This window comes from Mercenaria mercenaria, chromosome 12 (genome assembly GCF_021730395.1).
Source record: "Mercenaria mercenaria strain notata chromosome 12, MADL_Memer_1, whole genome shotgun sequence".
NCBI lineage: Eukaryota > Metazoa > Mollusca > Bivalvia > Venerida > Veneridae > Mercenaria > Mercenaria mercenaria.
Window position 1 is genome coordinate 48,793,038 of NC_069372.1, and position 27,309 is coordinate 48,820,346.

At 35.3% G+C, this 27,309-nt stretch overlaps 1 protein-coding gene across 2 annotated transcripts in view; it reads right to left on the bottom strand.

Moving 5' to 3' along the window:
* LOC128547373 (uncharacterized) overlaps positions 1-25,367 on the bottom strand; it is a 147,802-nt gene extending 122,435 nt beyond the window's left edge. The window contains exons 1-3 of one of the 2 annotated variants that reach the window (XM_053519969.1): positions 25,312-25,367; positions 7,807-7,865; positions 4,517-4,831 (exon numbers count right to left, since the gene is read on the bottom strand). In XM_053519969.1, the coding sequence (XP_053375944.1) occupies positions 4,517-4,831; positions 7,807-7,828 (337 nt within the window). In that variant the 5' untranslated portion in view covers positions 7,829-7,865; positions 25,312-25,367. Of the gene's footprint in view, positions 1-4,516; positions 4,832-7,806; positions 7,866-25,138 lie in introns of both variants that reach the window. The other variant, XM_053519970.1, reaches the window with a different exon arrangement.
* Between the last annotated feature and the right edge of the window lie 1,942 nt (positions 25,368-27,309).

Here is a 27,309-nt window from a genome sequence, read left to right on the forward strand (position 1 = left end):
AGTTTGGTCAAAATCCCCCCAGTAGTTTCTGAGGAGATGCGATAACGAGAAATTGTTAATGGATGGACGGACGGACGGACCTAGGACGCAGAGTGATTTGAATAGGGGATGGGGCAGACAAAAATTGGAGGTGCCTAAGATCATGTTTAAGACTCATGCAATTTCATGAATCTACATCAAATAATTTTTGAGCTAGGCATGTCACAAGGTGAAAATGTTCATTTTTGACTATTTCAGGGGCCACAACACTGGGAGCCAGACGGAAAATAGGAGGTGTGCAAGTTCATATCATGGAAGGTTTCATCAATTTATATCAAATATTTTTTTGAGCTAGGCATGTCACTAACTTTGGACGGACGCATGGACATGCCCAAATGTGTATGCCCCCACCACTCATGGGGGGAAGGGAGGTGGTGGCGGGGAGGTTACAATCAGAATGGGTAAATTGCTATTACCTAATATCTGAATGGGTTATCAATGTTTACCTAAAATCAATATGGGTTTAGCATTTTTACCTAAAGTCAGAATGGATTAACTGTGTTTTAACCTAGAATCAAAACAGAACCTAAAATCAAATGAAATAACCATGTTTACCTTAAATCTGAACAGGCATCATTAACATAATATTTAAACTGACCGCTGGCAGTCTGTAACTGTCTTTTTCATTTCATCAAAGCTAAATCTGATTAACATAAACAAAAGGGCCATGATGGCCCTATATCACTCACCTGAGTACCACTGCTTTAACCAAAAACAAAAAGAAACAAGAGCTGTCTCCATAGGATGACACATGCCCGCGATGGCACTTTGAATGAATAGTTATGGCCGATGTTAGAGTTTAGGACCTTTGACCTAAGGAGCTGGGTCTTGCGCGCGACACGTCGTCTTACTGTGTCACACATTCATGCGTAGTTATTTTAAAATCCATGCATGAATGACAAAGATATGGACCGGACACGCCCATCAATGCACTATCATGAAAAATGACCTTTAATGTCTAAGTGTGACCTTGACCTTTGAGCTACGGACCTGGGTCTTGCGCGCGAAACATCGTCTTACTGTGGTACACATTCACGCCAAGTTATTTGAAAATCCATCCATCGATGACAAAGATATGGACCGGACACGCCCATCAATGCACTATCCTTGAATGTCTAAGTGTGACCTTGACCTTTGAGCTAGGGACCTGGGTCTTGCGCGCGACACGTCGTCTTACTGTGGTACACATTCATGCCAAGTTATTTGAAAATCCATCCATCGATGACAAAGATATGGACCGGACACGCCCATCAATGCACTATCCTTTAATGTCTAAGTGTGACCTTGACCTTTGAGCTACGGACCTGGGTCTTGCGCGCGACACGTTGTCTTACTGTGGTACACATTCACGCCAAGTTATTTGAAAATCCATCCATCGATGACAAAGATATGGACCAGACACGAAAATTGCGGACAGACCGACAGACCGACAGATGGTTCAAAAACTATATGCCTCCCTTTGGGGGCATAAAAATTCTTACAAGGTACAGATATGTCAAAATACACCTAAAATTTGGAGGTACCATCCATGTTGAACCACAGAAAAGTGGTCTCAGTTTTTCCCTACGGCCAATAATAATAAAGTTACTAAATAAGCTATTTATAGTAACATAAAAGGGAAGTAATAAAAAAAATAAATATTGTAAGCAAACAAAAGAAGGATCTGCCAAATAAAAACAAGGGCACTGCAATGCAACACAAATGCAGAGCAATTTTCACATAAAACTAAGTCATATGATCTTTGACCCCTAAGTGTGACCTTGACATTGAATTTAGCCATCCGAAACATGCGCTCTGCACATCCTTTCAATGAGTGAACATTTGTGTCAGGTTTCTCTGAAATCCATCAAGGGGTTTAAGAGTTACAGAGCGGAAGGGAAATTGCTAACCAACACACAGACAGACAGACAGACAGCGAGGCGATAACATAATATGTTCCTGCGGGCGTATAAAAAAGAATCGAGATCTTATGGTGATACAAGTTGTGTGCAAGTTTGGTTAAAATCAAATCATAAATAAAGCTGCTATTGTGCAGACAAGGTCAAAATAGCTAATTTAGGCCCTTTCAGGGGCCATAACTCTGGAACCCATTAAGGGATCTGGCCGGTCAAGATCCGGTTCAAGAATGGAACCAAGATCTTTTGGTGACACAAGTTTTGTGCAAGTTTGATTAAATTCAAATCATAAATGAAGCTGCTATTGTGCAGACAAGGTCAAAATAGCTAATTTTGCCCTTTCAGGTGCCATAACTCTGGAACCCATTAAGGGATCTGGCCTGTTCAAGAATGGAACCAAGATCTTTTGGTGACACAAGTTTTGTGCAAGTTTGGTTAAAATCAAATCATAAATGAAGCTGCTATTGTGCAGACAAGGTCAAAATAGCTAATTTTGACCGCTTCAGGGGCCATAACTCTGGAACCCATAATTGAATCGTGAAAGTTCCAGAAAAGAACCACGATCTCATGGTGATACAAGTTGTGTGCAAGTTTGGTAAAAATCAAATCATAAATAAAGCTGCTATTCTGCAGACAAGCTCAAAATAGCTAATTTTGGGCCTTTCAGGGGCCATAACTCTGGAACCTATAAAGGAATGTGATCAGTTCCAGAAAGGAACACGAGATCTGATGGTGATACAAGTTGTGTGCAAGTTTGGTAACAAGAGTGCAAGAATGTCACAATATACGCCCGTCACAGCAAATTTCTTTACTCTAGCACCTGTATTTGCAAATGGAATTTTAACTTTGTGGTTGTTAGTAATAACTAAATGTTTTGTTTTTCTAAGTCCACAAAAAAACTCCTTACCAGGTAGAGATACCTTAAAATACACCTAAAATTGGAAAGTAACATCTATGTTGTACCATAGAAAAGTGGTCTTGGTTTTTCCCTACGGTCAATTATAAAAAAGTTACAATATAAGTTATTTATAGTAACAACTAAGGGAAGTTAATCTTTAAAAAAAAAAAAAAAAAAAAAAAAAAAAAAAAAAAATAAAAAAAAAAATTGTAAGTCCTCACAAAAATCTTTTCCAGGTAGAGACTGGTCAAAATACACCTCAAAATTGGATGTAGCATGCATATTGTACTACAGAAAAGTGGTCTCGATTTTTCCCTATGACTAGTAATGAAAAAGTTACAATATAAGCTATTTATAGTAACAACAAAGGGAAGTAATTCGAAAGAAGGGAACTGCGCATGACACTTCGTCTCATGATGGTGTATAATTGTGTCAAGTTACATCAAAATCCCTCCATGCATGAAGAAGAAATGCTTCGGACAAAGTCATTCTTGTATCTGACCTTTGGCCTCTAAGTGTGACCTTGACCTTAGACCTAGGGACCTGGTTCTTGCGCATGACACTACGTCTCGTGGTGGTGAACATTTGTGCCAAGTTATATCAAAATCCTCTATGCATGAAGAAGACATGCTCCGGACAAGGTTTTCATTCTTATATCCTTTGACCTCTAAGTGTGACCTTGACCTTAGACCTAGAGAGCTGGTTCTTGCGCATGACACTCCGCCTCATGATGGTGAACATTTGTGCCAAGTTATATCAAAATCCCTCTATGCATGAAGAAGAAATGCTCCGGACAAAGTTTTCATTCTTGTATCCTTTGACCTCTAAGTGTGACCTTGACCTTAGACCTAGGGACCTGGTTCTTGCGCATGACACTCCTTCTCATGATGATGAACAATTGTGCCAACTTTCATCAAAATCCCTCTATGCATGAAGAAGATATGCTCCGGACAAAGTCATTCTTGAATTTGACCTTTGACCTCTAAGTGTGACCTTGACCTTAGACCTAGGGACCTGGTTCTTGCGCATGACACTCCGTCTCATGATGGTGAACAACTGTGCCAAGTTTCATCAAAATCCCTTCATGCATGTAGAAGATATGCTCCGGACAAGGTCTGTGGACGCCGCCCGCCCGCCCGCCAGGGGCGTCCCCATAATATGTCCCGTTTTTCAAACGGGCGTATAAAAATCAAATCATAAATGAAGCTGTTTTTGTGCAGACAAGCTCAAAATAGCTAATTTTGACCCTCTCAGGGGCCATAACTCTGGAACCCATAATGGGATCTGGCCAGTTCAAGAAAGGAACCAAGATCTTATGGTGATACAAGTTGTGTGCAAGTTTGGTTAAAATAAAATCATAAATGAAACCATTATCGTGCAGACAAGAAATTGTTGACGGACGGACGGACTGACAGACAGACGCACGGACGGACTGACGACGGACAACAGACGAAGGGTGATCACAAAAGCTCACCTTGTCACTATGTGACAGGTGAGCTAAAAACAATAAAATCAAACAGATAAAACCAATTTTTTAAAAAGTCTACACAACTTCAGCATAAGATACTTATATAAATTAAAACCATCTTTAATATCACAAACATGTTGGGTTGGAACAACAGTTGTGCAAATTCAGTAAGAAATGTTTAATTATACAAAATAATTATGATACTATTAAACTTACATGCTCTTATGTCTCTTTCATCAATATCTAGGTACTCTGCTATTGTCCGCCAATCTACAGTCACAGAGGTACCAACTTGAAGCATCTGATGGAATAATTGACCAAGTGTTGTATCTGGTGCAGCCTGTTGCCTCCAGGTTAGAAGCAGATGATATATACACATTTCATAATCATGTGCGTGATCTTCTTTTATATGTTCTACGGTAGCCATGGCATTTTCCTTTATAAGGTATGGCCCAAGCATTTCCCAGTTGGAACCCACTGCCTTAGCAATATGCAGAAGATCCGTTATAGTTGCTGTTCTTGCCAGCACAGCTGAAAGTAAAATGTTTCAGAAATACTTTGTTTTAATCATATACCAACCAAGAAAAAAGTCTGATAATTTGCACACTACTCTTCACTGGAATTCAATGTCAGGTCCTGACAAAATATCTATGTACAAATATAATGTATATTGTGGCTCATACTAACTTAACTTACCGATTTTGCTTGTTCCGTTGAGTTCAAGTGAACAAAGTTTGACTGTATCTAAATAGTGAGTTGGGTTTTATGGCAAATTGACACAAAATGGTCATATATCGCCGAGTGTATCTAAATAAGACGGCCTAATATAGAAAAGAGTAACATACAAACTTCACTATAATTGTGAATGAACATTTTACTTTTAATTTACATAAATTAATTGTTATTAATAAATCAGTTCCTGCACTTAATTTATCTACTTTTAATGTACTTTTCTAACAGGCAGCTGCCTTTGGAAATTACTGTGCAACCCAAACATTTCACCCTTTTCTGTAATGCTTTAAATCAGTCTCTTTAACAATGTCTAAGCTAATTAGGTCTAAAAAAAAATGTCTTTGCTTCTGGTAACATGCTAAAAACAAGAGGACCATGATGGTCCTGAATCGCTCACCTCTTCCCACATGACCCAGTTTTGAGTATGACGTTGTTTTTTCTATTATTTGACATAGTGACCTACTTTTTGAGCTCATGTGACCCAGTTTTGAACTTGACCTAGATATTATCAAGATAAAAATTCTGACCAATTTTCATGAAGATCCATTGAAAAATATGGTCTCTAGAGAGGTCACAAGGTTTTTCTATTATTTGACCTATTGACGTAGTTTTCGAAGGTACGTGACCCTGTTCTGAACTTTATCTAGGTATCATCAAGATGAAAATTCAGATCAATTTTCATGAAGATCCATTGAAAAATATGGCCTCTAGAGAGGTCAAAAGATTTTAATAATTTTAGACCTACTGACCTAGTTTTTGACCGCAGTTGACCCAGTTTCAAACTTGGCCTAGATATCATCAAGATGAACATTCAGACCAACTTTCATACAGATCCCATGAAAAGTATGGCCTACAGAGAGGTAACAAGGTTTTTTTTATTATTTGACCTACTGACCTAGTTTTGTAAGGCACGTGACCCAGTTTCAAACTTGACGTAGATATCATCAAGGTGAACATTCTGATCAATTTTTATGGAGATCCATTCAAAAGTATGGCCTCTAGAGAGGTCACAAGGTTTTTCTATTTTTAGACCTACTGACCTGGTTTTTGACCGCACATGACCCTGTTTCGAAAATGACCTAGATATCATCAAGATGAACATTCAGACCAATTTTCATACAGATCCCATGAAAAATATGGCCTTTAGAGAGGTCACAAGGTTTTTCTATTATTTGACCTACTGACCTAGTTTTTGGTGGCTCGTGACCCACTTTCGAACTTGATCTAGAGATCATCAAGATGAACATTCAGACCAACTTTCATACAGATACCATGAAAATTATGGCCTCTAGTGAGGTCACAAGGTTTTTCTATTATTTGACCTACTGACCTAGTTTTTGAGGGCACATGACCCACTTTCAAACTTGACCTAGATATCATCAAGGTGAACATTCTGACCAATTTTCATGAAGATCTCATGAAATATATGGCCTCTAGAGAGGTCACAAGGTTTTTCTATTTTTAGACCTACTGACCTAGTTTTTGACCGCACGTGACCCAGTTTCGAACTTGACCTAGATATCATCAAGATGAACATTCAGACCAACTTTCATACAGATCCCATGAAAAATATGGCCTTTAGAGAGGTCACAAGGTTTTTCTATTATTTGACCTACTGACCTAGTTTTAGATGGCACGTGACCCAGTTTCAAACTTGACCTAGATATCATCAAGGTGAACGTTCTGACCAATTTTCATGAAGATCTCATGAAATATATGGCCTCTAGAGAGGTCACAAGGTTTTTCTATTTTTAGACCTACTGACCTAGCTTTTGAAGGCCCGTGACCCAGTTTCAAACTTGACCTAGATATCATCAAGATGAACATTCTGACCAATTTTCATGAAGATCTTGTGAAATATATGGCCTCTAGAGAGGTCACAAGGTTTTTCTATTTTTAGACCTACTGACCTAGTTTTTGAAGGCACGTGACCCAGTTTCGAACTTGACCTAGATATCATCAAGATGAACATTCTGACCAACTTTCATAAAGATCCCATGAAAAATGTGACCTCTAGAGTGGTCACAAGCAAAAGTTTACGGACGGACGGATGCACGCACGCACGCACGCACGGACGACGGACGACGGACACCGCGCGATCACAAAAACTCACATTGTCACTTTGTGACAGGTGAGCTAAAAATTAGGGTAGGTAGGTCGGAAAATTTTGAAGGCGGGCGGGGGGATTTTTTTTTTTTTATTATGTGTGACTTTTTGGAAATTATTTGTGTCAAAAAACGAATACAAATATAGGGGTTATGCCTTTAGTGCATCAGTAAGTTGATTTCTAACATCACTGACAAAAAGTGACAATGTACAAAGAGCAGTTCTGCAACTTCTTGTTAAAAAGTTGAAAAAAATATTCTCCAAGGCCATAAAAACATTTAGGGTCGAACCAAAAATTTAGGGTAGGTCGGGATACCACAAACAAACAATTTTTGACCTAGTTTTTGAAAACACATAACTCAGTTTCGAACTTTACCTAGAGATCAACAAGACAAACATTCTGACAAAGTTTCAAAAACATTTGGGTCACAACTGTGGCCTCTAACATGTTAACAAAGCAAATGTTGATGGAAGACGCACAACGCACACCCGACAACAACGGACAATGACCGGTCACAACAGCTCACCTAGAGCACTTCGTGCTCAACTTCACCGTGTGCTAAAAACAAAATGCCAAAATCGCACAAGGAAACATAATTTGTCATAACAATAAACTACTTTATATTTAGTTTTACATAAAAGTATTTAAGTGATAGAAATACACAAACCTGGTGGTTGGTTTGTAGCCATTTCTGCCAGAATTTAAGCCAGCTTGGCACTACCAGTCCTGAAAATAAAACAAGAATATTGACTTTATTATTATAACATCATCTAAGTTAATCAATAAAGTTTTCAGAACTATCAATAAGTAGTATATGAAACTAGAAAATGCTTTTGTAAAAAAGCGCATATCTCCCCCAATGCAAAGTCCTATAGGCAAGAAGTCAATAGGGGTCAGGAGCGAAAGTCAAAGAGACACTGATGGTTGGCTGCAATAGGGATCATCTATTTGGCATGTCCAGTCATCCCGCTAAATTTCAACACTCTTGGCCTAGTGGTTCTCAAGTCACTGTTCAGGCTCCTGTGACCTTGACCTTTGATCAAGTGACCTCAAAACAAATAGAGGTCATCTACTCTGCATGTCCAATCATCCTATTATGTTTCAACATTGTAGGTCAAGTGGTTCTCAAGTTATTTCCAAAAAATGATTTTACATGAACAGGTCACTGTGACCTTGACCTTTAATAGACTGACCCCAAAATCAATAGGGGGTCATCTACTCTGCATGTTCAATCATCCTATGAAGTTTCAACATTCTGGGTCAAGTGGTTCTCAAGTTATTGATCGCAAATGGTTATCAATGTCCTGGCCTCTGTGACCTTGAACTTTAAAGGAGTGACCCATAAACCAATAGGGGTCATTTACTCTGCATGAACAATCATCCTATGAAGTTTCAACATTCTGGGTCGAGAGGTTCTCAAGTTATTGATCGGAAATGGTTTCCATGTTCAGGCCCCTGTGACCTTGACCTTTAACAGTGACCCTAAAATCGTTAGGGGTCATCTACTCTGCATGACCAATCATCCTATGAAGTTTCATCATTCTGGGTCAAGTGGTTCTCAAGTTACTGACCGGAAATGGTTTTCAATGTTCGGGCCCCTATGACCTTGACCTTTAACAGAGTGACCTCAAATTTGTTAGGGGTCATCTACTCTGCATGACCAATCATCCTACATTGTATTAAGTTTCAACATTCTGGGTCAAGTGGTTCTCAAGTTACTGACCGGAAATGGTTTTCAATGTTCAGGCCCCTGTGACCTTGACCTTTAACGGAGTGAGTCCAAAATCAATAGGGGTCATCTACTTTGCATGTACAATCATCCTATGAAGTTTCAACTTTCTGGGTCAAGTGGTTCTCTAGTCATTGATCGGAAATGGTTTTCAACGTTCAGGCCCCTGTGGCCTTGACCTTTGAAGGAATGACCCCCAAAATCATTAGGGGTCATCTACTCTTCATGACCAATCACCCTATGAAGTTTCAACATTCTGGGTCAAGTGGTTCTCTAGTTATTGATCGGAAATGGTTTTCAATTTTCAGGCCCCTGTGACCTTGACCTTTGACGGAGTGACCCCAAAAACAATAGGGGTCGTCTACTCCAGCAGCCCTACAACCCTATGAAGTTTAAAGGTTCTAGGTCAAATGGTTCTCCAGTTATTGCTCGGAAATGAAGTGTGACGTACGGACGGACGGACGGGCGGACAGACAGACGGAAGGACGGACAGGGCAAAAACAATATGTCTTGCGGATTTGGCTAGTTATCGAACTTAGCTAAGGTCTCATAGCCAAACATATTTTATTCAAGTTTGGTGAAGATAGGATGAGAAATGTTCGACTTAGATGCGGACAAGAGTAAAAAGGCAATTTTTTTTTTCGGTAATTCAAGGGCCATAACTCCAAAATGCCTGGACCAATTTGGCTAGTTATCAAACTTGGCCGAGGTCTTATGGTCAAACACATTTTGTTTAAGTTTGGTGAAAATCGGATGAGAACTGTTCGACTTAGAGTGCGGACAAGCTTTGTGACAAACACACACACAGACAGACACACAGACAGACTGGAGTAAATCAATATGTCTCCCACACCACTGTGTGGTGGGAGACATAACAAGAATGCTGAAGTGACTCTTAGTTACTCACCTGAAACTGAATATTTGACCTTTAGTATATGTATGACACACTGAATCATAAATGCCATGAAATACAATTGTAAGTGCAACAATTTGAACAAATTTCAGACAAGATCTTACAAGGCTGCTATACCAAATTTAATGAAGATCCACCTAAAAAGTCATTTAAAGATTTTTTTTATTTTTGTTGTTGTTGTTGTTTAGGGGCTTCCGTCGCCAAGTGTTCATGTCTCCAGATAAGATGCGTATTAGTGTAAATTACGCTTTGAAATAATGCATATACACATGTCTGATAATTTTTAAGCGTATAAAAACGTATATGAAATTACAGAAATGCACGCAATCACTTTTTACTAGCGTAAACAAAATCTGAATCTTCTGGATGCTTTATCATTTTATGTAACAATGCTCGGTCGGCATTAATTTCTCCCACATTGAACGTACACACGCATTGAATGGTACTCTGCAAACCTAGGTTAAACTATATTATGGGTGTTACATCCAATAAATAATGTTATAATACTGATTTCTGTTTTTTTCACATTTGCAAATTTTCAGGAGTAAAATTACTCCTAGTCAATTTCTGATTTTACCATTTCATTCATTCACAAAAAAATTAAGTATGATAAGTAAATACTCACTAGGCCAAAAAAAATACCTGGCGCCCTGCAAGTGTTTAAGGTCGCTGACTTAGAATCACTTGCCCCTCATCAAAGTCGGTTTGACCACACTCAGGGCTATGAATTCTTCATGTGAGGAAGTCATCAAGCTGGCTTTGTGAAGGCTGGTGGTTTTACCCAGGTACCCGCTTGTGATGAAATAATGCTTGGACGGACACCTGGGGTTTTCCTCCACCATTAAAGCTGGAAAGTCGCCATAATCTAACAAAGAACTTTAAAAGAATGCTACAGACCAAGTTTGTTCAGAGTGCTTGATGACAATTAGTTGCTTAAAGGTTTTTCTTATTTTAGCTGTAGAGGCAAAAAAGTTAACTAAGTCTTCTAATGTTACTACAGACAAAATTTGATAAAAATCTATCAAGTGTTTTATGAGAAGAAGTCATTTTATAGTATATCTTTTTCTAGTGGAAGTGCTCTAATTCTGATAAATTTCTGACAGAACCTTACAATTATTCTACAGACCAAGTTCAATGTAGATCCATGGACCAGTTTAGGTTACAGGCCAGTAATTCAAATGCTTCTTTGTTTTATACAAAAAGTACAACTTTAAGGTCGTATTTAAATAAAATCACTTTTTCCTATACCTATTTTTCATGAAAATTCTATCATAAATTAACCAAAAATGAAAAAAAAATAGATAAGTTCCTAGTAAAATGCAAGTCAGTAGTGATCTGCTACCCTAAATATTGCGCATCCTTGCTCTTGTCTGCAAAATAAAATCCTACTTTAGTTTTTCATCTGCAAACTTGCCATGGCAGGTGTGCAACAAGAGCTGTCACTGGAGACAGCGCGCTCAACTATTTCGATGCTGGATAGTGAAACTTGGCACATCTGAGGAAACTTGAGCTGTCACTGAGTGTTTATTTCCAATGGTGGATGAAGATATTGCACAATAGCTTGAGTCTGTGTCAAAAATATTAAGTAATAAGAGAGGTAAAGATAAAGTGATAATGTGGAACAACTACTTCAAGTTTGAATTAAATGCATTTCCTAATAACTGAGATATAGTGAAAATGCATCAAAATTAACCTTAAACTCTAAGAAAACATGGTAAAGTTATGTCCAGAAAATGAAGTTTGTCAAAACATTTAAGGTGCTTCCGCAAATTGAAATTAGAAATTCATGTGAAAAATCAGAATCCTCGAAACAGCTTTTGAAATGCAAGGACATAAAATATATATGATAAAAGTTGAAAAGATATATCTATAGGTAAACTTGCGAGCATGAAAGCTACGCTGAACCCCATCTCCACAGTGCTTTGGAAGAAAATGAGTGAACACTTTTGGTGCAAAATTTTGGTATCGTATGCAACCTAAATTGCTATAAAATATTTATTTTCAAATAAAAAAAATGCCAAAATAGTGAACACGAGCATTACTTTTTCAAGAAAATGTTGTTAAACATTCTAATGCGCAAAACACATGCACAGTTTTTCTAAAATATTTCGCCGCCATGTTTATTTTTAAGGAATAAAATATATGATTGTTCTTTTACCTCAGATTTCCTTACTGAAATATGTATGTCTACTTATTCATGGTTAGAGATATCCATTTAGTATAGTTTTTCACTGTCCGATCTCCTTTTTAAAATCTGTTACCGATCCTTCACATTTAAAGAATAAACGCAATGTGTAATGATACTTTTTCGCTTTACACACCTCTCTTGGACAAGACAGCCGTTTCACTTAAAATTTGTAAGCATCCGCTGGCAAAATATTAATGAAAGATCGGAACTTTTTCTAAAATGAAGCTGAATTTCAATCATTTTCAAAAACTGGAAATATTGCACATTGTGTTGAATTTATAAATAAAACAAAAATCCCCAAAATAAACCATTTTAGAACTTTCATGGTAACTATACGTTTCAGCCGAACAACGCATTTCCAGATGACACAAAACTGATTTCTCTTCGTAAACAATGTCAAAGTTCACCTGAGGAACATTGCTGAAAAAGTAAAAGTGCTTACTTGTTTCAGTTTTACGTCCTGTAGAAAACAATCAACTTTCAACTTCAAATGCATATATGTTCTATAATTATTCCAATATAAAAAAACGTCCGATCTTTTCCGTGAGAAATAAAACGAAGCATATTTAACTATTTGTTTACACTTCAACCAAGTGAAATTAAAGGCATGTACTATCACTTGATTCTCGTGCATTTTGAACCTCGTGGTGAATAAACTGAATTTACTTTAAAGTATGGTGTCTCAGTTGAGCCAGTTATTTGTTAATTTCAGAGAACATACATTAAACAACTGTGTTATTTTATTACTCAAAATAAAAACCAATTATCTCATACAACACTCTTTATTCATCAAGAATATGCATTGATACTTACAACGATAAACATAGGCATGATACATTTTGTAATAATTTAATTAAATTCAGTAAAAGTATATTGACAATATTGGGAGTTGATCGGCCGCTCATGACTCAACAAGGGTCTCACCGTGTAGAGTCGTTAAAAGCACAGCAAAATCCGTCGACCGAGAGGAGAACAGACGCACCAACCCAAGGCTTGCAAAAACAACGCAACTGCGCAATCCATCGAACTTCGAATTGTGAATCCAACCCAGCCCGGGTGTCACCGGGATGCGGTCAAATGCACAACCCTAGCCAATGTAAAGCGAGGCAATATAACACAACGGACCACAAGGCAAAGCAATGCAAGACACTTTGTACTTTGTAACAGGTATCACTCAAACAACGCAAAGTAACGCAAGACACTTTGTACTTTGTAACAGGTGTCACTCAAAGGCAAAGCAACACAAGACACTTTGCACTTTATAACAGGTATCACTCAAATGCAAACACACAACAATTTCAATTGAACGTCGAGCTACCATTCCACCCATTTTGGGTTTCACCGAGAATGAGCGAAACCGCAACACGAGTCAATGAAAGGCAAGGCAAGGCAAGGCAAAGTGACACCACTGAGAGCAACGCAACATACGCAACACACGCAACACTAGGAATCGCCAAGTACTAGGGCAAAACCCTTTTACTATCCAGTTAACACAAACTGGTAAACATATGATACCCCAAAGTACGCAACTTGAATGCAAACATACAGACACCGTATCCGCTCACCTCACGGCCGACAGAATTTTACCGCCACAATAAATTTATAATTTATCCCCAAAATTCTACGGCCTTTCAAACTTTCTTTAACAAATTGCATCTTTTATGTAATCACCAAAAAACTGTAGTCCTACTTTCTTATACTGTATTCCACCTGACCGAAGCAAAATGTGGCATAGCATCAATATCGAGCCTAATTATAATGAATTTGCCACCTGAATAAACTAACTTGCGGTAGGCCATATATTACTAAATCTAATCTTACAACTTCCAAAGCTATGATTTTGTTATAACTTGCATCAACAATTAGACAGTACAAGTTCCCCTTTTAAAGATTTGGCTGAAACGGCAGAAAAAAGAAAAAACTGACATTTTACTCCAGATTAACGAGTAGAAGTCCTGAATTTACGATCATTTCTCTATTAATTGAGATAATTAATGCACATACAGAAGACATTTTGTCTGCGCCTATAGAAAAATTTATGTGACCCGATTTCTACTCCTTAATTCTGCAATAACGGGGGATAGATACATATTTCATTGCTTTGAAATTTTATATACGCATATTTGTTCTCAACTACGGACAAGTCTGAAACTTGAACAATTTGTATGTTAATCGTTTGCTCACATAAACAAACCAAAGTATGATACAATAAACAAAGACTAACATATTTTCAACTCGTATTCCTCGTATATTGTGCACGTGAAGCAGTCGCATTTGACCTTTATTAAAAACTGTCGACAGAGCCCGCTTGTCTCGGGTAGCACAATTATTTCGACAGCCGTCTAACAGTTTATTTATGACGAAACCCGTATGTAAATGAAAAACCTGTGCAGTTTGTGAAATTAATTTAAAGCCCTGCTCCCGTCCTACATTTTAACCTTAAATCGTAACTGAAAAAGCAAGAAAATCCCGACTATGAACAGTGACACCTGTCAAAATAGAGTCTATTTTATATATAATTCTATATGAAATACCATTAGTTTTGCGTGCAACAGTGTGGTACGTGCCTATTATAATCATGGTTGCATACACACAACAGAATTAATTGAATAGCAGCGGGGTAGGATTCTAAGCCTGTAATGTAAGTTAAATTCGTCTTTCACAAAACAACATACACTATATGAAAATAATGTGATGGGTTGATATTGGTCATTGTTAAGATAAACGGTAAGTGATTTTTTTTTTTTTTTTTTTTTTTTTTTTTTTTTTTTTTTTTTTTTTTAATGATTCAATAGCTGTATTGTATGTAACCGAGGTATAAGTGCTACTTTTATTTAAGATTGTAACAATGTTCGAACTCTATGGATCTACATCAGGAGCTGCTTATCTGAATCTGAATAACTTAAACCAAAAATGTCATATTGACGACCTGGTACATGTTCAGCGTATATAGGAAAGCAATAAAATCTGACAACTACATGATAGTTTGTACAAGATACTTATAACTGCCCTATTGAGGCAAAAGAGCTTTTAGATTTATTACTTATTATTCAGCAGTTGTTTAATAAGTCTGATCCCCAAACCACAACCGCCGCTAAGATTGGAAACAATTCCGTCAATGTTATGTTTGCTGTAAATCCAAGTCTGTATCATAAATCAAGTCATCAGTGACGGTGAAAATAAATACCAAAATCGGAATATTCACCCGGGTACTATCAAAAGACAAAATTATAAATCTTAGTTTGTAACAGAAAAAACTGAAATCCAACTGATTTATTTTTGTAAAAATCATAACATTGTTAAATATCCTAATTCTTGTATGATTATATAGTTTTGTCAGACCAAAAACGGCGAGTAAAGATTGACCGGTAAAAATTGTCATCGTGACGAACCGGTACAATCTTAGAAATGTGACAATTTATTAGTGTTCAACTTTGATTTATGCAGATTCTAAAATCTAGCAAACTATTCAAATGTTATGTACCTGGTTAAGTTACAAGTGAAAGCGACTTTAATTGATATGTCAACGTCCTTGTGTATCTACAAATAAGTTTTAATTTGTGTTCGCCTGTGAATTTAATGTTTTGACATACTTCTATGCTACATAACGTAAACTATTTATAAATGGTTAAATTGAACCTGCTGCGCATGAATGACGTAAACTGAGATCCAAAGTGACCTAATTATTGAACCCATTTATTTTAACCGTTAATAAGATCGTTCATTGTATGATAAATGGTGAGTTCCTCTATATTCACCTGAAATATTTTTGTGAAATGAAACATTTTACTGAAATCTTGAAATTTAGCAGTGGGACCGGCTACTCGGTCAGTTTCAATATTATTTTAAATTTGCGTATTGATTATTCTGAATTCAGTGAAACGTATTTAATTATTACTCTTAAAGTGAACATAGCAGTTCAATGAAATTAGAAGACAGTTTGTGTAAGAGATAAGATGTTCCAACTGTTATGTTTCCTAAACTGACAGAATCTGAGAAGTGATCCTTTATGAAAGGAAGCTCGAACAAAGAGACGAAAACTTTTGATTACTTAAAGAGTTTATATGCGCGTTGAAATTTGTACACTTTACATCGTAAGCAAATTTGCGAATAAACCATGTACGATTACAGAAATTACAGTCATAATACATATGCATAAAAACTGATGTTAACTGGTTTAACCAGCATGTAATGGCCCATAAATTATTGTTTGACGTAGACCATGGAGCTGAAGTGCTTTGACGTAAAAGAAATTGATCGTCATAACTCGTGAATGAATAAGTTCTTCTAACGCAGTGCGCGATCTCTGAAGTTATACATGTAATGCAATATCTCATCAATTTTGTAAGAATACCTGGTATACTGAAACGTAAGTGATGAATTCATTAGTAGATTTCTCAAAAAACTTAATATTTTTCTGTACATTTAATGCGCTAGTAACTATTCAGATTAACTACCAAACCCTTGCAAAATACGGACTTTTGACTGTGCATTCGGTTGCAATACCTAATTTATCTACTCGCCTTAACATTAATTAAAGCTGACACTGAATCGCTACGTAAACATCTGTCGAGCGTAAAGTTTGTAAAGAAATGTCAAATACAGTTCAATTACTAGGTCATTCGTACCACAAGTTTCAAAACAAATATTTCTCTACATGCAAAATAACCTAATTTTGTTTATATTTGTTTTAGCTTGAACTCATGTTTTTCTTATAAATATCAAAATATGAAAATCGTAGCTAGGATACAAAAACTAAATCTAATTTTTACAAACATGATGTTTACAAAAACGAACTGTTGTTAGACACCTGCTCCAGTTCTACCTTATAACCTTAAATTGTCACTGAAAAAGCATGGAAATCATGACTATGAACAGAGACGCCTGTCAAAATAGCGACTATTAAATCAAATTATACATTTGTGTATACAAAACACCTTTGATTTTGCGAGCTAAGTGTAGTACATGTTGCCTTATGTCATCAAAAGTTATATACACAGTAAAATTTGAATAACCGTGGAACCGAGTTTACTGATATTGTATGCCAAAATAGAGTCAAAAGTATAGCCTGTAGCCGCGTGCGTAGATATATATTTGCGTCGCCACACCTATTCGTGAATATTATGAAAAAACGTAAGGATCTATGTTTGAACAACAAACAATCTACTAAATCTGTGATATTATTTTTCGACATACCGGCAGAAGATTAGTAACACCGTCAACAACATTCTCTTCTAAGGCATCTGCACCTAGCATCCCTCTTGCCATTGTCCTGAGGAGCATACTGCAGAATATTTCTGTTGTAAGGATTCCTCCGAAATATCAGTTCCCGCCTTTGACCACGAGGCATTGCGATGATAAATCGAAACATGTAAATAGTTTTGACGTTACCGATGGTGTAGCTAGCAAAATGTGAGAGAACTGCACGAGATTATTGGTATTTATATTATATCGACTGGGTACCAGTGTCAATAGGAACCAGTTAAGATCAGCCAAGTGTAACAATATCGATGACACGTTTATCTACGAAAACAGACGACAATTTAATAAACTAGCAGACGGTAATTAACAAGCAACAATTTGAGAAAAAAATAAATTAAATTATTTTAATTCTAAAATAATTTCCATTATTTTCAGGTGTATACTCAACACTTATCCCAATGTTCGTAATTTTCACATAAAGAACTCGTTATCATTGGTTTCGTAGACAGTCTTAGTACTGGACCACTGCTTCCGCTGTCAACACCGCAGTAATCACTAATGTAAAGTCAGTGTCCATTTCTATGCCGGAATTTCAATACACATTTATTATCAGTTTACACATTTATTATCAGTTCTATGAAAATATGAAAAAATATCATTGTTTAACAAAGAACCAAGATACAGAAAAGTTACTTTTGAGATATTGCTGATTTTAATCATCAGGTTTTTGCTTGAGAAGTTCAACTGATTACATTTTGTAAAATGTTTCGTAGTTATTTACAATTGTATACAAATTGTATTTCTTCCTAACATATTTGGCTGTACATTTTTTCTGCGATTTATTCTCACTGTGTTTTTAAAAACATGCTGCATAAATTCTCATATTGTATAAAAAGTCGATAGATCAAAATTGATTACAGTAGTTTACGACACATGAAACACCTAATAAGGAATCACTATACACATCGAACTTGTCCCGGACCAGTATGTGGAAATACTGTTGCCAAATGTTTCAAGATTTCTTAAAAATATTTGCATATATCGTGATAAAGCAAATATTTCGATTGTTTTTATAATTTATAAATATACAATCACATATGGGTGAGAAAGTTACGTTAAGTAATTTCGGTAGTTAACGCAGGAAGTGCCGAAAATTCCATTTCCACCAAATTTTCCGTGAGATAAGCAGCGCGTAAGTACATAAATTCCACTATAATAAATTAAACCTTTCTTATACTTGCACAATCCTTGAAAATAATTTTGGATCGTTGCCAAATCTTGTTCACATTAAGTCTTGGACTTGTCTTACAATTTTAGGCAGTTTGGTACACCATACGTAGAAAAATCATTGTCCGCACATTGCACTACTTTTATGTATGCTGAAAATAGCAATATGTACAGATTTATTTTCGTTTTAATACATGAGGTGGTCAGATTTGAAAACAGATTTTGTACTAAGTTTAGTTCTATTCAGTAAGACAATTCTCCTATGCACTAATTGAAACTTTGAACTAACTTTTGCCATTCATGAATTTTTAATAAAGTATTTTGAAAGGATTTATAAATCTAACCAAAAATTTGGAAAAATACAGGTAAAATATCTTCTTTGTTTATTTCCAAATTTTAGTTTTACTTTTTATACAGCTACTTTTAGTTCAGGTCTTGCAAACTGAGCTGATTTTGTACTCTGGAACAGCTGCATTTGAAAGCTTTTGTTCACTATATTTTCACACCTCAAATGAAGGTCACCCTAAATTCAAGATGGCGGAAGTACCTTAATGAAAGGGGCATAATTTGGTCAAAAAAATACAAATCAGAGTTGTGGGGATTGTTACCACACATGCAGATGATGATGATGATAAAGATACATTTTAAGTTTCAAGTCTTTAACTTATATTGTACAAAAGTTATATATAGAAAGCGAAGATTGCCAAAAAACTATGAAAGGGCATAATTCTGTCAAAAATACAATTAGAGTTAAGGGGATAGTAACCACATGCAGATGATAATTACAAAAAAAAACATTTTTAACTTAAAGTCATTATCTTTTGAAGTACCAAAGATATGTCTATAATTTAACTAAGCTTTCGAAAAAAATGTTTATGTGAACTTACAGTAAGATATAAGCAATAGTAACAAAGATATTACAGAAAAACAAAGGTTGCCAAAAAATTTTAACCTTAAAAATAACCTAAGTATAACACACTGGTGACCTTGACCTTGAGTATAATGGGCCCAGCTCCTGCACATACTTTGTTTGTATGAGGATAATGTTAATGTGAATTTATAGTAAGATATATAAGCAATAGTAACAAAGATATGACAGAAAAACAAAGGTTGCCGAAAAACTTTAACCTTAAAAATAACCTACAATGTAAGTAAAACACCTTGGTGACCTTGACCTTATGTATATAATGGGCCCAGCCCTTGCACATACTTTCTTTGTATGCTGGACAATCTTTATGTGAAGTTACAGTAAGATATAAGCAACCGTAACAAAGATATGACAAACAAGAGGGCCAGATGGCCCTAGGTCGCTCACCTGAGAAACACACCGTAACAGTGTAAACATGTTTGACACAGTGATTTCATGGAAACAAATATCCTGACCTATTTTCATTAAGATTGCATCAAAAATGTGGTCTCATAAGTGTAAACAAGCATTTTCTTCAATTTGACCTAGTGACCTAGTTTTTGAGCTAAGATGACCTACATTCGAATTTGACCTAGACTTGATCAAGGCAATCATTCTTACTAAATTTCATCAACCTTGATTGAAAAATACAGCCTCTATCACATACTAAACGTTTTTCTTTGATATATCCTAGCGACCTAGTTTTTGACCACAGATGACCCATATTCTAACTTTACCTAGATTTCGTCAAGGCAATCATTCTGACTAAATTTAGGTTTTTCTTTAATTTGACTGCATTTTAAATAAATTTTACCGCCGAGGGCATTTTTAAATGATGCCCATCCCGCCGAGGAGTCAAAATATAGGCTACTGTTTATGGCAGAGGGAAATTTCGTGTAAAAACGTCTATTCTGGCTGTTTGTTTCACTTTTAAGACTTGGGAGGTCATGGAATCATTTGCAGTATGCATCGTTTATACTTATGTTTACATGGTTTAATATTGGGCGATTTTCAATGGCGAACACCGCTGTAACATGGTGTTGATCAGTCTAGATTGTATTTCTATCTCCGACGTTGCATACTATCTGCTACATGTATAGATTGGTTCTGCGCATGCTGCTGTAAATGTTTATTTTGTAAATTCATTTTTGTTTCAATTTCTTTTATGATGAAATATACAGAAATAATGACATCTTTAGTCCTGGTACTTGCGTTCTTGCAGGATTCAGTGTTGAAGTTATGGTTAATATTAGATATTAAATCGTTCTGCATTTATTATATACAGCTTTCATCTAAATACACATCAGATCATATAGTTTAACACAGTTTGTCGAGTAGTATATTTAAGCATAATATATTTAAAATATATGAGAATTGTATTAAAAAGATGATAAGACACTGATTTGCAGCTTACGCTAGAGTTATTGACCATTTAGTTACATGGAACTGGAATAAGATGAAAACACTTGGAATACTGGATATAGGACAGAAAACATACACCGATGTGATTCCAAATGAAGGTGAAATATTCATTTCTAGTGACCAGCGTGTGGGCATTTATAGGTTACAGGGCAAAATATCAAAATTGAATACATCTTTAAAGTTGTCAAGAGAGATCGATCAGAATGAAATCTTCGTTTCAGATAGTAACTCGGTAATAACAAGTGGTTTAGTTATTTCCATTGCATTTTGATAGATCTCTCTTGACATGACAATTAACTAAATGGTCAATTACTCCAGTGTTAACTTCAAAATCATTGTTACAGTAATAACACATGTATGCCTTCATCTTTGGTTCTGAAATTGAATACAAAATAAATTATTTAGAACATTTCTGTAAACGATTAATGAATAACAGCTTTATTTAGAACTGATTACTTGACTTATGCCACTGACAACAAATACATTTTTGTATATTTAAATTTTCTAGCCTAACTGATCTTTTATGTAGAACTATGTTACTATCAGTAGCCTCTTAGTATGAAAGCTTGATAATGCAAAACAATTTGATATTTAATATTAACCTATATTCAACACTGAATCCAGCAAGAACGCAAGTACTAGGACTTAGGATTTCATTGCTGGCAGAAAATGTCTGTATATTATGATAAAAAGAACCAAAAATGATTTTACAAAACGAAGACTTTCAGTGGCAAAACAACTCTATACATGTACAGTATCAGACTGTATGCAATGTAGGAGATATATATAAATACAATCTAGACTGATTGCAAAACGATTTATCATTTAATATAAACCGTAAATTCAACACTGAATCCAGCAAGAACGCAAGTACCGATACCATTAGGACTTACGATATCATTATTTTTGTATATTTCATGATAAAAGAAATTGAAACAAAATTGAGTTTACAAAACGAAGACTTATAGTAGTAAAACAACGTCGGAGATAGACAGAGGTTCAATCTAAACTGATTAACACCATGTTACAGCGGTGTTCGCCATTGAAAATCGCCTATTATTAAACAATGCATACTGCAAATAATTCCATGACCTCCCAGGTCTCAAAAGCAAAACAAACAGCTAAAATAGATGTTTTTACACAAAATTTTCCTCTGTCGTAAACGATATCCTATATTTTGACTCCTCGGCGGGATGGGCATCATTTAAAAATGCCCTCTGCGGTAAAGTTTATCATGCGTGACTATACCCGGGTCCCTTTGGAGGGTCAGAACGTTGGGGTACACTAACGGATAGTCTAAATAATGAGACCTCGGGCAGACCGATTTTACATTTTGATATTTTTACGTTGTCTACCTAGAGGTCTCAACCAGAAACAATCAAAAATGTGGTGGAAACTGTGGTCAATTGAAATTACGATTTATCAGTAGTCACGATTTTTCTTTAGCCCTAACTACTTACCTGTTGTTTTAAATCATAAATAGTAAATAAAAAACATAAGAACAGGACATATTTATCAAGAATTTCTGTTGTAAAAAATTTAAACCTCTTAACGTTTCAATCGTCTTCATGTAATGGCGGTCGGAGGCGTGACCAATGAAAACGCTTCGTGTAGTGATGTGTTTACCGGTGATCGTCCATTTTCCAATATGTAGTACACTCGTGTTAAACCTTGGCAATTTTTTAACTGCCATAGTTTGAATTTTTCTCAAGAAATCTCGGTAATATATACATCATTGAAAAGGAAAAATTACAGGCTTTCTATGTATGTATTTCTTTTTTTATCCGTTGCATAATTATAACATAATTCCCGCCCAACGGATTCCATTGGGTGTTACTTACGCAAAGAAGAGGACAGTGCTACCACATTCTTTACCTTTTCTGGTTTGTACTCGGAGGCGGATATCGACAAGTCAAAATAATATAACGATATTCAACTCTCGAGTACAATTATTTGGACTAACTAACGGACAGACTTGAAACTTGCCAGGATTATCCCCAGATGATTGATCGTTTGACGTGTGAGGTAAACCCGATCAAAATATTTTGTAAACACTTCGAATTGGGCCGTTGAATATGATTTTCGCATCAATTGATCAGGTCGGATATCCGGGCACTTCAGCGTATCGCGTTGCGTAGCAACAAGCGGAGGTGACAGCAAACGCTAAACTGTAATTGAAAAGCGTTTCATGTTTCACTAGTGCTGGTTGTTTTTCTTTGCTTAAAGTAAAATTTTGGGCAATATTAATAAGTCAGTGAATTTATAATGTAGCATGATGTTCCAGAAATCACTCCCGAGAAAGAAACCTTTCTTTTTTAGGTTTCAGACGTGATATTCATCATTGATCCGTGTAAGCTGCAAGGTCTCATATTTGTGACGGACTGGATGAAAATTATAATTTAAAAAATCGGAGGTCTTTTAAAGTAAATAAAACAGAAAATCTATTTCATCTTATTAGGTTTCTCCATTCGTTTCACTTTTCTCGTTCTATTTAGTAGCCTGCCATTAAAATAGTTCTGAAAGCCAGATAGCTTATACTGTGGTGTCAAAAGTGATTCAGTCACTCCAAATTTAATCAAATCAACACCTCTTACCTAAATTCTCATTCGTATGAAATTTAATGAGAGGTGTCATAATTTAAAGCTTAATAGCACATTATGCGTAAATACTGGAGAAGGGATTTTTTTCTCCCTCGAAGCAGGAAGGTCTAATACGTATCAGTTGTTCCAGCTCGAAGGGTATCAGGATCACAATAGCATTTATAACACAAAGCGGTTTTTTATATGTTACAATTTGTTTTAAATGTAATATGACATCTAGAGCTACTGTGTTACACGCGAAGATAAAATGATATATATAATAACTGCATGCTAGTTTCTTTTTTACGAAAAGCCAGGACGTATCAATAAACTGATGACTTCCAATTACGAAAATACTAAAAAAAATACTGATCTCTGTTTTGTCAATTATTTAAAACTGAGAACGATAAGTTGCACGCTTTGTCTAGAATAATGTTAGTCATATCTTGTAGTTTTCAATATCCATTTTTTGTTTGTTAATTGTTAGACTGTCACAATTGACTGCTTCCACATACCACAAAATTAAAGCATTCATCCCAGTCATAAATCACTATGGAAACCAATCAGTATGTGGTATATTGATGAAAATCAGTTTTGACCAGTTCCTAATGACTATCACTTTTTAATAGATTAATTTCCTGTTTGTTTTATCCCTCTGATGTACCCCTTCGGGGCCTTATGGTAATTTCCTGTCTTATCCGTTTGATGTATGCCTTTAGGGTCTTATGCTATTTGGAAGATGCACATTATTGTTATTTGCGTGTCAATTGACAAAGGGATTAATAGAGCTACTACATGAAAAAACTTTAACCAATACACATGTCCGAACATTTAGTTCATTTGAAACTTTAAAATTAATTCACCAAACTATTTTTTGGCTGGAAGGACATTTCTTCAAAAAAAAAAATGTCTGCAATAAGATTACATATAGAATAAAGTATAAGTTTTCAACTTTATTTAAATGACTTTCATACTTAATGTACTTCGACATTATAGCATTTTACATTAACTAAATAAAATATATCGCACAAAGTACATTTCAGAAAATGGCAACAATATAATTATTTCAGAGCATTAAAACATTAAGAAAATCAGCTTATTTAAAAAAGACATAAAAATATCAGAAAATTAATTTACTATTTATTTGATCTGTTCTTTCTTAAAAAGAAAAAAAAAATTTCAAGACACTTGAAAGAGATGAAAGAAACAACTGCTACGATTTCAAGCAAAGAAGTTGAATAAAAAAAATGTTTTGTTCTCAGATATTTAGTTTAGATTAATATATATATAGCAAACTGAGAAAATGTTGAATAAGCTTGGGAACTTGTTTTAATTATATCTGATCCGTAGCGCCGAAGAGCAGACAATACATAATCTGTCACTTTTTCCAGATCGTTTTAAAATGCCACAAAATCAATTATCACAAAAACCCTACTTTTTTTGAAAAATATATAGATTGTACCATAGCGTAAGGACTGCAGATGATAAAAAAGATGACTCTTGATTTGTTTCATTTGAGAATTAAAACATCACAACCCACACCGCTAGTTAATTCGCTACGAATTGCGAGGTCCTGCTTTCACCTCCAAGGTAATTTGCATAATCGATTGCTCCGGATGTGTCGTCACGCCGACCTGATCAATTTTAATAAATGTCCAATTTAAACAGCTGAATACTTCTTTATTTCGCAAAGTTGACGACCAGGATTAATCATATAATATGTTTAGGCATTTACACGTATGCTTGCAACAGAATTTATTCAAGGAAAGTCGAAATGAAAAAATACAGCTAAAAAAAACTAACACCACTATTCACCGTTATTGATTTCCTACCTCTGTGGCAGCATCCCTCGGCGTGGTGGACATCAGGTAATAGGGTGTGATATTGATAACTTGATTGTCCCGAATCCGTTTACAGACATCTTAAAATTTTTGTTATGAAAAATATCTAACGAAAATGTATGTATGGTAGATGCCTTTAATAAACGTAGGCTTTCTTTACTCACTTTGTTAATTCACTTTGAATTTTGACTTCTCAATCATGTCCATTGGTACAAATGGGGAGTATAATAAAGGGACGCAACTTACGCATATCATTATTTCTGGATCCATTCCTGTAAGCTCTCTGTTCATACTGAATAACAAAGGGCTATAAAAATAATTGTATTAAAATGTATTTTATAGTTCTTTGTGAATACAAATAGATATATCTAATCTATATTCTATACAAGGTTTAGCTTACCAAAAGGTTCCTTCTAGCGCGTATTAAATATTCTTTTAAGGGATATGTTTTTACAGGGTCACTCAAAATATCATTTTTGAAAGACCCTGGTTTTTAGCATCCTGTTACAGATGTTTAATAAAATAATTATGAATAATGTGTTTTGTTTACGTGCATTCTTATCTTTTAAAGATATTTAAAGTTATTTCAGGTCACAATAGCCTAAATAGTTTTCCCTATATATTCTATATAAAACTGACCTTTTTCAAAGAGCTACCAAACATAGCTAGACCCATTTCAGAGAACAACTCCTTACCTCATTTTAAAGAGTTATGATAAAACTGATATAAAATGAAGAGAAAAGTAGGGGTCATGTATCTTCTAAGAGAGATTTCTCTGGTCACATTTACTTACTGTAAACTGACATCAAAATCACACTGCTGTGACCTGGAAGTACTACTCATACTAAAATTGAGCTTGACTTCACCAAATACAACCTGCTCTCCCATTTTTCCTACCAAAATGTCAACAATACATCCACAATGAAATTTAAACAAAAACTAGCCTCAATTTAGACCTCTGTTGCCATGCCAAGTGAAAAATTAGTGTTCAAAAACCTGGCAGCCATTACGCGACTAGACCAGATGGCTCCCACGCTGGTTCCTTTAGTTTAGTTAGGCCTTCACACAAACATTTAATTAACTTAAAATTATAATCAAAGAGCTATAAAATGTATTTTATAGTTCTTTGTTATAATCAAACACGGTATGCATAATATATGGTGCGTCCGATTTTCTGACTGTAGAGTGCGTCTTCGTTTGTGTCTTAGATAAACGATTCTACCTAAAAATTATCAGCGAACAATAAATATACTACTCAAAATTTGATAAGGGCCACTTTAACTAGTATTGTTTGGGTTAACACACTGAACAGATTATGATATAAGACAAGATAAGATAAGAAATTTATTTATTATAGTGACATGTGTAACAACAATGATATGATACATACAAACAAGAAACATGAAATTTACACCGGCCCAGTGGACCTACATGTCACCTTATTTATAATGTACATGTATTTACAATTTTCAAAATAATTTGTACTGGAATATCCAAGAATGGCGATAATAAAATTTGGAACAATCGTGGAATAAAACAATAAAATGAAGCTCCCCTTTGAATGAAGACTTGATAAATGAATTTTAGTAATTTATCAGTGATATGGATTAATAAGGCTTAGCATTAGAAAAATTAATCGAAAAATGTAGTGTACTTAATGTAAATGACAAGTTTTATCTGATGAAGTAATACTAGACAGATTATACTTATAGCATAATTGTAACACCAACGTTAAATTGCAAAAGCGACTTTCTATAATTATGTCTCTCACCCTTAATTATAGCTATATTACAGTTTATAATTGCAATGATTATCACAAAACGTACTACCATACATACATGAGCGATTAACTATTTCATAATATGTGTACAATTGTCACAAATATCAACCTTATACGAAACGAAAAGACATAAGAATGAGATGTGAAATTGAACTGTTAAAATATATTGTAACAGAAGTGTTGGTCTTGAAACGAAACGAAAATTCAAAAAGAACACTAGTTCTAGTTTACAATTACAAGATAAGGCATGGAGTATAACTTGACTATTTCTACAAAATCAAATCTACGTCCCTTAATTTTACATGATAATCATAAACTGGTGGATATGATACAAATATACAGTATATTCAAAAGAATGCATTTTAACGATATAATAAACTTC